This window comes from Limulus polyphemus, unplaced genomic scaffold (assembly GCF_000517525.1).
Source record: "Limulus polyphemus unplaced genomic scaffold, Limulus_polyphemus-2.1.2 Scaffold1086, whole genome shotgun sequence".
In the NCBI taxonomy this organism is placed as follows: domain Eukaryota; kingdom Metazoa; phylum Arthropoda; class Merostomata; order Xiphosura; family Limulidae; genus Limulus; species Limulus polyphemus.
In genome coordinates this window covers 306586-319755 of record NW_013666696.1, presented here as the reverse complement: position 1 = coordinate 319755, position 13170 = coordinate 306586, and the positions used below count along the sequence as shown (strand labels likewise).

Genomic DNA, 13170 nt, shown 5'->3' with positions numbered 1-13170 from the left:
AACCAAGTTGTATTATTAAAAGACATAACCAAGTTGTATTAATAAAAGACATAACCAAGTTGTATTAATAAAAGACATAACCAAGTTGTATTAATAAAAGACATAACCAAGTTGTATTATAAAAGACATAACCAAGTTGTATTAATAAAAGACATAACCCAGTTGTATTATTAAAAGACATAACCAAGTTGTATTATTAAAAGACATAACCAAGTTGTATTATTAAAAGACACAACAGACTTGGTTGTGAAAATAGCCATCTAAAGTGTGATACTTTCAACAAAGAAGTCTAGTTTCTAAATAATTGCTTGTAACATTAGGCTTTATTAGTATAGAAAAGACAGTAGCCTGTTTTGATACAGACAACATTTAGTTTTTTTGAACTTTTATTGCATGTGTGATCTTACATCAGAAAAAAAGACTGGTTATGATTTTAATTATGTCATTTTGTGGCCCAATATGTGTTTCCAGTAATAAGAATGTATGTACTAGAGCTAAAATTTTTTTTTTAAATAAAAAAATACAACATTCTTCAGAAGAATCCTTTTAGTGGGAACTTAGATTAGTTTATTTTGATGAAATACACTATTTTACATTGAGAAATTAATTTTACCTCCTACATATCACTTGAAAATATGCCACTGTACTTAAATTAGAATTATTGTGCAACATTACTCCAAAGCCTAAACCGATAAATGTTTTAGTGTTAAAATTTGTAGATCTAAGTATATATGTATATAGAAAAGAATTATAATAGTGTATGGGAAACAGTACCTTTCCAACACCTCTAAAATCAAAGCACTGCACGAGTGCAGTAGCTTTAACACACTAGACTGGCAGTTTATTTTATAGGCTTCTTATAAACATAAAAAAAGATCCAATGCAATGAGACATTAGGATTAAAAAATAATAATTATCCATTAGCAGAATGGTGCTTTTTGTAAAAACTTTGTTCTGTCATCATTTTATTGATGTTACATATCTCAAACCCGGTAAATCATATCCTTATCACAGCTTAATGTGTGTGTATACACCTCTGGAGTCCTAAGCTCTTATATTATGGTTTTTTTATTCTCCTTAACCATTACAAATGTCAATAGAGAAATCTTGTAACAATCAAAAGTCTGACACTCAGTTACAAAAAAAAATTAAATTATTCCAAATAAACATGTAATTAATCTTCTGGAATTGTATTACACTGTAATAATTTATGTGCCAAAATACGTTTCAATATTAGGGAGTAATTAAACTTTGTTAACACTCGGGTTTTTACATAAAACTTGTAATCAAAATTTCCCATGAAAATATTTATTTTTTACTGAAACATGGTGCTGGGAAAACCAGCCACTGCATTTATTTGTTTCATACACTTATGCAAAGCTATATAAGGGCTATCTGCACATGCTGCCTGTAGTTTTGTATTTGTATAACTACAGATAAGACAACTGTTCAATAGTACCTACTGCCAACTCTTGATCTTCTCTATTCAAATAATGGGATTTGACCATCACTTATATAATGTATCCATAGTGCCAAAGTGCAGAGCACAATTGAGCAACTATGGGATGAAAACCACGGACCTTCAATTTACAGTCTGGCATGCTAACCTATGCCTGACCAAAATTTAACCTGAGATTTAAGTTTAAAGATGAAAAATTTACTTTTTGTCTTCCCTATTTTGGAAATTAATTGCAATTAATGTTTTAACCATGATACTATAATTATTTTTTTACCATACAAATAAAGAAAAGTAGGAAAAAATAATAAATTTTTATAAGAATATATTCCATGGTTTGGGAGGAAAAAAGAAAAAGAAAATCAGGTTATAATAAAATAAACACATCAAGTACACTTTGATAAAACAAAATATGTACAAGCAAAAGAACTTGGTTTATTACCCACTATTATTTGGGTGATTTGAAAATAAACAATGGTTTAATTAAATTAAATGGATTCATTATTTATACAAAACCCTTTTGCATTTCATAAAAATGTTTCTAACACAGTAAAAAATAAGAATGAACTTATAGTAATACAACTGTAATGTAGCCATATATTAACCAACATAGACTAAGACTGTATTATTGGAAAGAGCTATTAAACCCAGAAAAAAATTAAATCTGAACCCTGAATACTAATTAAGGCAATGTAATTGGTGTTTACCTCAAATGATAATAAAAAAAAGAATTATTATGATAATCAAGGTTAAAAACATAAGATGTTCCAAACTGATATTATAAAATCAATATTCATGTAACATTTCTTTGATCTTCCCTACTAATGAAAGTTAATGATGTAAGAAGATAATAATTTTTCAATCTTTCTTAAACAAGTACATCTTTTACACACTTTATTTCAGAGAATATAACTTGTATATAGGTATTGTATTATAGCTTTACATAAAACCTGAAGAAAAATTAGATCAGGTGAAGGTTTCATTTCAAGCCAAAGTGATACAAATCTTAAAAATGGAACATGAAACATAAACTAATTATTACAGCTGCAGTGATAAAATGGTTAAAATCTGAATGATGTGGTTAATATTTCATCCAAGCAACATTTGTAGGGATCAATGAATGTTGTTTTAACAAAATGTGGACAATATTTTTTTCTTTCCATTCTTATGGATTTAAAAATTTAAACAATATGCTAAAATACGTGCAGAATTTTGGTTCATAAAAATTCCTTTACTTGTGGGAAGAGAGAAATTATAATTTGGGAAAGAACGTTATTGATACACACAGAATGTTGCTAAAATACACAATTGATTTAGCAGAAGAATTGTAAATATTTATCTATAAAACTTAATTAAATATTTGTGATCCTTTCGACAACACACATATCACGTTAAATGTATCTTACCAACACATACTTTACAAAGCTTTTCAAAAGATCAGCAAAATGTTAATGAATAAATAGTTGAACTGTGTTAAACTTGACACAGATGATATGCACAATCTTCTATTAGACATGCCCAAATAGCTTTTGTATATAATAGTTCTAAAGCATACATTTTATTCTTTGTATACTTTTCCACTAAAATTAGCACCATACATTAGATAGCACAAGACATGCTCCAAGGAGTTCGCAAGGTATAAACCCCTCGGGGGGATGGCCAAGTGTGGGGGTGACCAACGAGCTTGAAATTCCTTGGAAGAACTGGCTGTTGAGAACCAACTATGGAGGTGAGGTAAACTAGCAGAAGCATGTATTTAAATTTTTAACTCTTAAAATTCTCAAACAAATGGTGTAACAATGATGACAGATAAAACTGTACAACACAGCTACAAGATGGACCCAAAACTTTATTCTGGTCTCTTGGTTGAATCATTTCTGCAAAGAAAAAATTTATTAATTGGATTTTAAGGATTTCAATTTTGTCTAATACCGAACTCAAATGTTACTACTATTTAAAATGGCGAGCTACTTTTTTCATGCCTTGTAATAAAATCCTTGTGTTTAGAGCAGAAATTACGATAATTTCACCTTATGATTTTGAGATGTTCTATAAATATATATATTTTGATTTTGTTAGAAAAAAAAACATTTATAGTAAAAACTATAAATCCTTTCTTATTTTCAAAACTTTAATATGAGAGATTGATACTTCATGTAGTACTTAACTGCTTTATACAAAAGTGTATGTATTATATAGTCCCACAGTGTTTGTCCATGGTTACGCACCCAATGGATATGATTCTAGTACAACAAAAGTTCATCCTTTCTTTGTTCACAGATGTAAAATGAAGCAACATCTCTGATCCATTTAGTCTAGCTTATTAAAAATAAAAGAATATCACATTAACAACACAACTACAGGCTCAGAAATTATCCCATTTGTATTTGTTACAAGCATTAGATTTATGGGCAGAACCCCACTAGCTATATAAAAGCAGAGAAGCATGCCAAATCAATCATGAACTGTTATAAAAGTAAACTTCATACATCAAATACTGAACGATGAAGCTGCTGAGAACCAAGTCACATTTTTTGTGACTGTAATCCAATATGAAGATGCTGAGAAACAAGTCACATGGTTTGTGACAGTAAACCAGTATGAAGATGCTGAGAAACAAGTCACATGGTTTGTGACAGTAAACCAATATGAAGATGCTGAGAACCAAGTCACATGGTTTGTGACAGTAAACCAGTTGACACCCATAGTGGCTCAACAGATTTCATTGAATCTTTTCTGCCCAATAACTGTGAATTGTTGGAATTTGGATTGAAGTACTTGGCACTCCTTTGCAGGAGAAGAATGAATTGAATAGCTCCTACTTTCTGAAGCTCTTCACAAATTTCAAAACATACAGTACACACATAAGATGCCAATGTACATAAATATCTAATGTATCTTAACACAGTCATTGCTGCCTCAGAGATTGATACCCGTGCGGGTGCTGTTTTTTTATTTTATTAGGGGTATTTTAATAATGCTAAATAATATCAGATTGATTATTTATGAATATACAAGTTTATTCAACTAAACTCTTTACCAAGACACATGAGCATCATTCACACTGCAGCTAAACATGATGAACATTTGCATCATCTATTTTGTGTATCTTGTCACGGTTTTGGGGTATTTTTTGAATGTACAAGAAGAGTAAATTATAGTCGTGAGAATATCACATCTGTACATCATGTAAAATAGCAAATAAAACAACAAAAATTATCTTAGCCTACTGTTTTAGTCATTATATACTGATGAGCTTTTGTAAAACATGACTCTATACAAAGGGCTGATTTTTTAGGACACTTTATGCTTTCCCTCTTCGAAACATACTCAACAATGCTTTGAATTCTTTCATAGTGTAAACTTTGAAGGAGCACTATATTTAATCATTTTATAACCAAGCACAATTTATACAATAGCAGACCCTCACACAAGTGTCATCACAGTAGAACTGACTTTCTAACACATGCTGACTCCGATAAAATGCATTTGTCTCAGTGTTTTAGTTGACACATGTATGCATCAGCGGCAGTGAATGTGTTAATTAACCACAAATTTATGTTGCAAAAAAGTCAGTGAAATAAAAAGGAATACATGACATTAGATAACAGAATAAAGTTTTAGATGTGAGTGGCAACATTATAATATATTATTATGATAAACATTTGTCAGAAAAACATGTTTTACCCTATCGACTCTCGAATGGTACTACAGCAAGCCTGAGAGTTTTTTTTGAGGGATTGCCTCTCCCTGATTACCCCCACATTGGCACATTTGTCTTCTTTGGCTCTAGTCTTACACACGTGGTTTCTCTGTTGTCAGGATCTCCTGTGCAGGGATGCAGCCTTTTCTCCGGTTATTTTACTGCTTCCATATCTCCAGGACTTATGTATGGCCCATTTTCTTCAGCAGTATGTTTTTAGTAACATTCCTGAGACTTTGGAATCCCGTGTGGAGTCGGTGCAACAGCATAGTACCCTTTCTTCTTTGATGAATCGTTTGTCACATTCTGAGCCTAGACATGTCACTATTTCTGTTTCCCCTTCAGCTCCTTCTCAGCCTTTACTTGTTCCTCATCTTGTTGTTTCATTCTATACATATGGACACGTTGCCAACAGTACTGGTGGGTTCCTGTCCAGTGGGGGCTCGTTTGTCAGATTTTGTTCCTCTCTGGCAACTTTCTGCCATTAAGTTAAATAGTCTCTCTTAAGGACAATGACAAAAATTTCATGAAGTGATTTTAATCATGATATTCTGACCATAATGTTGTAAACTTTCAGCTTGATACTGATGTGAATATTGTAGCATTAAGTAGTTTAATTCAGAAAATATGATGACAAATTTCAAGACATAGAAATCCATTCAGTGAAAGCCTGAAGTTGCAAGTTAATAATTACAAGTTCCGCGAAGTTTCGTTAGTAGTTGATCTTAAAAATCAAATTATTATTTACTCTATACAGTTCTATTCACAATAAAATTACAACTTTATAAGAATTATTTTTCTATTTTTATAAGTTTTTCTAAATGGTAAGTTGCTTTTAAACAGATAGTCTTAAAATTCAGTAACAACTAAAAAATATCAAATTGCATTTTGACGCATTTAGTTGTTTAAAAAAATATAATAGTGACTGTGATGAAGCATCTGTATCTAAGGAAGCTGAAGATGATCATCTTGCTCAAGCTCTCTGGAAAATGAGTGTGGAAATGACAGGATTATAGTTCAAAACTTATGTTAAGTCTTTGGGTGTATGTGAATTTTATTGTATAATTAACATTAAAATATTCCATTTTGAATACAGAAGAAAAAAAATAAAATGTATATACAAATCTTCAAAAGCCATATATATATATATGTTCATGTAAACACTTTCAAGTACCATAATGAAAAAACAAAATGTTACTTAAATATTATAGTAGTTTTGGATAAGCTTCATAGCAATATTGAACATGTGTGTACATGTACCATTTTAAAATTAAACAAGCATCATTTAGCATTAATTATGGTAAATCTATGGAATGAGTGCAAGGATTGAAAAGAAAGTTTCAAAATCAATTTCATAAAAATATCTTTTACAGGATTAGTAACTGTTATGTGCTCAATATTATTAACATATTTCCTGAAAATTAAAACCCATGCAAAAAATGAATCAATTTTTACCAGCTATGCCATTGTCCATAAAGGTTTAACTTTCATGAAGATAAGGGATTTCTGCTTGTCAGATGAAAAGTAATAATACTATTATTTCAAAGTAGGTTTAGGCAATATCTTTACCATATAAGCAGCATTTTTGTTATAGTTTGTTTGAAGTTAAGCACAAAGCTAAACAATGGGCTATCTATGCTCTGCCCACCATGGGTATCGAAACCTGGATTCTAGCGTTGTAAGTCCTCAGACATACCACTGTGCCACTGGGGGCTTTTGTTACAGACTTCTGTTGTTTTTTTTGGTTTGGTATTGAGACATTTTGGGCTCCATGCAGAATCCATAGAAGTATTTACTATCTATTGAACTAAATCAGACCTAATACTAAAGAAAAAGAAGTTTCATGTAAGTCACTCTGTAAAGAAAGATATTTTGACAACAACACATTCTAAATTCCCCTCTCCACATTATGAATTTCAGATTTTGCTGTCATTATCTGAAATTCACATGCCTGACAATTGAAAAATACAAAGCTAGCCAACTTAAGGTTATCAAATGAAATTAATTTACAGAAATAAGTTTCAAACAAATGTAAAAATAAGAATTTCTTTTCAGATACAGATTGTAAGTTTTATCCCATCCAAAAAGCTTGAGTGATAAACCTACACTATATCTGCTGCCATACAGCAGTAGATATTTCTGTGCATTTCTGCTTCATACTTTGATTCAAAACATAACTGTCACCATGTCAAAATATAATTTTTTTATATATCATAGTCACACGTGACATTTTTACCCCTTTACTTGACAATCCTGCCAAAAAAACCAGATTTAAAGATCAATATTTCAATAAATTTGTCATGAATGAACACCAAAAATGTCATGCATGACTAGTAGAATGATGCAAGAATGTTTGATAGACTTTATTTAGCATTCAATACAAATAGAGTCCATGCAAAAGATGGAAATACTGCACTTTTGAAAACTGTTACACTCACAGAGCAGATAAAGAATATGGGATGTTTTATTTTTAGTTTTGTTGCAGCCCCTAAAACAAAAGACCATCCTAATTATTTTGAGAAGCTTGTCTAAGGAAAATTTTGAGGTATGTGGGCAGTCTGGAGAGTGTGGCATATACTGAAAATATACTTCTAACAGATACTTACCTCCTCTTGCATAAACAGCTATTCTCATTCAGTGCTGCCCTCTATATTTAAAAAAATGTTTTGCATGCCACAAGCCTTGAGCTCCCATGTACCTTACAATGACCTGATTCAAATGTGTCTCGCATGTAAATCATCATGCGACAACCTTCCACCAACAAGAGTGTGACACACTCTTCTGACACACAAATAGCTAGAATCTCACACTGAATAGGTGGAGGGACCATTGTGAGGGAAAGAAAGAAGCATCTTTCAAAAGTGTCTGAAGGACACCTTAAAAAGAGATCCTCACTAGAGGATCATACGTGAGAGACTGCACCACTTCTGTACCAGGTATACTCTTTGCCCACTGTGGAAAGAAGTGTTGCAGACATGGGTAGAAAATGGGAGGAGTACATAGAAAAAGGAGAGAACAATGGTTGGATAGGGAGTTAAACGACATGATATCAGAATATCAATCCCTTAGAGTACATCAATGTGGGTGAGTGTAAAAAGATGTGCCTCGAGGTGTAGAGTGTATAGTTCACGACAGACCGTACACACAGCAAGTCAACTACATTCCAAAACCCGGCCACCTGGAACTGACATCCATGTGGGGGTAGGAAAGAGGATCATACTTTCTTCACCTCAGCTCAGCAGACTCGAAGAAATCTCGTAACCCTCAATATATGAATGGGACGCATGATAGCAACGTGAGAAATTGATCAATTTATCCAGAAACCCAACTTCCAGTATCGTAAAGATGTCTTTGTAAGGTAAATCATCTCACTCAAAACCAAACTGGCAGGAACTGCCCCTAGTGCAATAACATTCTCACTAATATAAAATCATCAAGGGATTGCATAAGAAGAAAAACCATATTAATCTGCAAGTACCTTAATAATCGTGATCACAACATGGAGGAACAAGAGTATAATTGAATGAGAAAATAGATACACCTGTAATACATGTGTGAGGACCTATGTTGATTGGTTCAGCTCTAAATCCAAAACCCAACCAGTGGGAACTGACATACATGTTGGGGTAGGATCCCAATTGAAGGGGTGAACTGCAATTTTGATGGCTCACTCCAATTATACATATTGTAGGACATCTTGTCATCTACACCAGCAGAACACCACCACCACCCTACTTTTAATTGAGTGATTTTATCATTATATATATATATTATCATTATCACATTCAGGAGGATGCCTCCATGGTCCACCATCACAGTAGCTTGGAACTGGAAAATGGTAAGGACTTCCATACTCTGGAAGAAAAAGAGGGGAGAAATTGCGGTGGAGAGTCTGGAGGAAAGACAACACAAACCCTATTTTGAAAAGCAGACTACACCTGATTTATTCAATTTCAGGCATGGTAGTGATGGGCAGCTAGCCCCTTCTGCTTTACCCATGAAGTTCATGGGTGAGTACGAGCATATTAGTGAAGCAAATATATCATGAGGACAAAACTACAAGCGATCTTGTGGAACACCCCATCTCAGCGGTGTGCATTTAGTAGCCATGGAAATTATAATTGTAAAGTCATCATGGCCTTACAGTGCAGATTTGACTATTTTTAAGTAGACCTGGTCAGGCACCAGTCATCACAGATCAGGATCCAGACAGTGTAAAAAGAAAAAGGGAAAAGCCCCTGAAATAAAAAAAGAGATATAGATATAAAATATAACTTACCCAGTCTCAGTATCACCAAAGTCTGAAGAATGGCTACAGGCAGAAGATGATAACCTGAAGATGAAGATATAGCAATCTGATGCAGACAGTGTGATATGAATGTATGTAGAGTAGTCTACATGCCTGAATGAAAATTTTCCTCCAAGGGATGATAGACGAGATATCAGGGAAAAAGTAAGGTGCCTGGTCTGATGACAAGAGAACTGGAACAGAGTATGGGAAAAAAACGATAAGTAAGAATAAGCCAATCACATTAAAAGCCGAACCCAACTGGTCAGGGTGGAAGGAGAAAGGTCATGACAGAGGATGTCTGCCAAGGAATGAATAGGTGGAAATGGGCACCACAGAAGGAAGCCATGCAGGCAACATAACAATGAAGAGCATGGACAGGACGTAGTAGCCTATCTGGATCTGACCAAGGATAAAGGTGGGAAATGGAAGGAAGGAAAACTGGCAAGAAGGAGAAATTACCTTCCTGAGCCGCTGAAGTTTTGGGGAGGAAAGATTGATCTGGATAAAGGAGAATATATGTGGAATGATATAGAAAGCATGAAACATCAATGGCAAATAAATCTGACCTGGAGGAGAAGAAAATATGTCTTAAGGGACAAGTAGAAAATTGAGCGTGAGGACAATGGTTCAAACAGAGGCAGTGAAGAACCACACAAACATTCCAATCAGGAAGGGCAGCATGCCAAGGTGGATGACCAATCCGAAAGGAATGCAACAAGATGGAAAGGGTAGGAGAGGTAAAAATTTTATGGTACCAGGAAAAAGTGTGGTATAAGGCAACTCAATAACCCACAATCGAGAAGACAGAAGACCCATAATCAAAGAGCCAAGTGATGAAATCCATAATATGAGGAAACGTGTGTCTAGTAGGTGAAAACCCCTGACCCAAAGATGTTCCACTTATATTGATAAACATCCCTAGAGGAAGGGTGAATGGAACAAGCTAAAAAGAAGCTACCCTTCCTGACAAACCAAATCTCCTTGCCAGGGACCAGATAAAAAAACAGGTATGAAGAAGAAGGATAGGAAGGGCTGGATGAAATGCCAGTGACTGAGGTTGACTAGAAGGGATGGAGGAAGAGGTACTGGAGGGGCAGATTGGAGCTGGAAAAGCTGTGGGAACCATGGTTGTGCTGGCTAGTAGGGAGCAATCTGAAGGACTTGACACAGAGTGCATGATCAAGATCATAAAGGGAAGAAGACAGATGGGATTTGTTGGTTCAATCTTGACTGAAAACATCGACAGCCAGAGCAAGAGGATGAGGAACTGTAGACCAAAACAGAGGTAATTTGGTATTGGGAGACGTGGCAAATGCATCCAGGTGAAGAGTACCCCACTGAAAGCATAGCCACTGGAAAGCAAGAGGCTGGAGAGACCACTCCATCAGATAAACTTTCTCTGGATGGGAAACCTGATCTGCAACAAGAGATTAAATGCACCTGGAACATGACACACAATGATATGAATATTGAGTTTGTGAGCCCAAAACAAATCCAAGGTCTCACCACAAAGAGAATGAGATGGTGATTGAGATAAGCCACCACTGTAGAATTGTCTGAAGGGATCGTGACCAGATGATTCCTGGCAAGATGAAGAAAATTATCTAAGGCACAACATACAGCCAGAAGTTCCAGGATGTTTATATGATAAAATCTTTTGGTTGGAAACCACCAACCTGAAGCTTCCTGCTGATCGACCCCTAGCCCTGAAGGGAAGCATATGTGAAGATATGTAGATCCAGATGAGAGGGAGAAAGCAGAACACCTGCCAACATGTGAGCCTTGTCCAACCAACAATGCAGATCATCTACAAGGGATGGAGGAAGGGAAATAAGAGCCTCCATTGGATCCTGTGCAAGATTCCACTGAAGAGACCACATATGTGCTCGACCCAAGGGGTAAGGACTACCATGTAAGACCACATTCCCAAAAGTGATAAAGCCTCACGAGCTGTAACAGAGGGGGCTGTAAGGGTGTGGAGAACTGAAAGCTTCATTGAACAAAGTCAAAGAGGAGAAGGTTGGGCTCAACTGAGATGAGTGTTGAAAAAAACACCCAAATGGACAAGATATTGGGTAGGTATAAGGAATGATTTCTTCAATTGATTAACCAGCCCACACAAGCTGCTTCCAGAAGCATCTAATATGTGTGATGGATGGGCTTCTCTTCATAACGAGCAAACAGAAGCCAGTCTTCCATGTAATGGTGGAAGTGCAACCCTGGAGCATGTAAATGTTGGGCAAATGCCTTGACCAACCGACAAAATACATATGGGGCCTAAGCAAGCCTGAAGGGCAGGGTGCAAAATTGATAAATTACCCCATGTTGAACAAACTGAAGATAGCATCTTGATGGAAGAGATGTCAGGATATGCAGGTAAGCATTCGCGATGTCTACCTTAGTCATTTACAAACCCGGAGAAAGAAACCCATCTGAGAATGAGAAAAGACTCCATGGTAAATTGGGGTAGTACCCAAAATTAATTGGGGTGGGACAAATCAATCACAGGCCGCCAGTCTCCAGTTTTATTGGGTACTACAAACAGCCTGGAATAAAACCTGGAGAATGATGATTGACAGGTTTGATGGCATGCTGGGAGAGAAGATCTTGTACTGCATCGGACAGATGCTGACTAGTGGTAGGATCCGGAGACAATGGAAAAGAAATGGGTATCTGAGATAATAGAGGATGGGGAAAAAATCGCATGACAAGTCCCTCGGATAAAACCCAAATAACCCACAGATCTGTTCATACGTAATCAATTATTTTATCCAGCTCTTTATTTTACATAGATATAATAGTACTGTGATACTTGAATATACAGGCTTTGCAGAAATATTAAGATTAGTAAACTAACTAATAACGTCTTCCTGCAGGAAGAGAGTATTTCCTCAAAAGCTAACATAGACATATCTGTCTGTGGCATTACATATAACCCACGAGTCAAAGAAACATTCTCTTTCAAAAGCTATTGGGCGTGATATATGATTGTTTTGACAGGACAAATAAATTATGACAACATTGTAGGAAATTTCGAATTTTGATGAGCATAGTCCAATTTTTCAAGAGCAAAATATGATGAATTTTGTACAATCTTGTTCTAATACTGACAGAGAATCTCCAAAACTCTACAGGTTTCAAGACACTTTGTAGCAATTAACATGTTAACTTACACCATTTCTTATTATGACTAATTAACTGAATACTATTAATAATGAATATAATGTTCGAAAAAATATGTTTAAGTTAAAAACATTTAACATTAACTCTCTTAACATGGGCTTGGTCAATTTGACCAACCACGTGACCTCTTTGTACTCGTTTAAAGTCTTTATAGATTTAATATTTCTAACTTTCAATATAGTGTGTATATCTTCACAAAATAAACCTAAATTACCCTTTTTTGTTCTTTCTAGAATGAATTCAAATTGTAACATTGAACTACATTCATTTATCCTAAGTAGCTCTAAGTTTGTAACAGTATACATCTATTTACAATTAACTTTTACAGTTTTATTGCACTTTGAACCATATCTAACAACAATCCATGCCATTATAAGTTGTAAATCACTCATGGAATGTGCAGCTCACATTATGCTAATGAATTACATTACCCATGAGCTGCTCGCATGTGCCTCATGAAATATTTTTATTATAATATTATTATTATTTATTTTACCTAATGTAATCTTAAATAACCTAAAATTATCCCTATTTTTT

At 34.7% G+C, this 13170-nt stretch overlaps 2 protein-coding genes across 3 annotated transcripts in view; one reads left to right on the top strand and one right to left on the bottom strand.

Annotated features, from left to right (window-relative positions):
* The window catches only part of LOC106462064 (retinol dehydrogenase 14-like), a 34660-nt gene extending 28382 nt beyond the window's left edge, over positions 1-6278 (top strand). The window contains exon 8 of the mRNA XM_013921945.2: positions 6082-6278. Coding sequence (XP_013777399.2) covers positions 6082-6175 — 94 coding nt within the window. The 3' untranslated portion in view covers positions 6176-6278. The remainder of the gene's footprint in view (positions 1-6081) is intronic.
* LOC106462065 (ras-related protein Rap-1b-like) overlaps positions 1872-13170 on the bottom strand; it is a 26912-nt gene continuing 15613 nt past the window's right edge. For both annotated transcript variants that reach the window (XM_013921947.2, XM_013921946.2), the window contains exon 8: positions 1872-3333. The gene's annotated coding sequence lies outside the window, so the exon portion shown is untranslated. The remainder of the gene's footprint in view (positions 3334-13170) is intronic.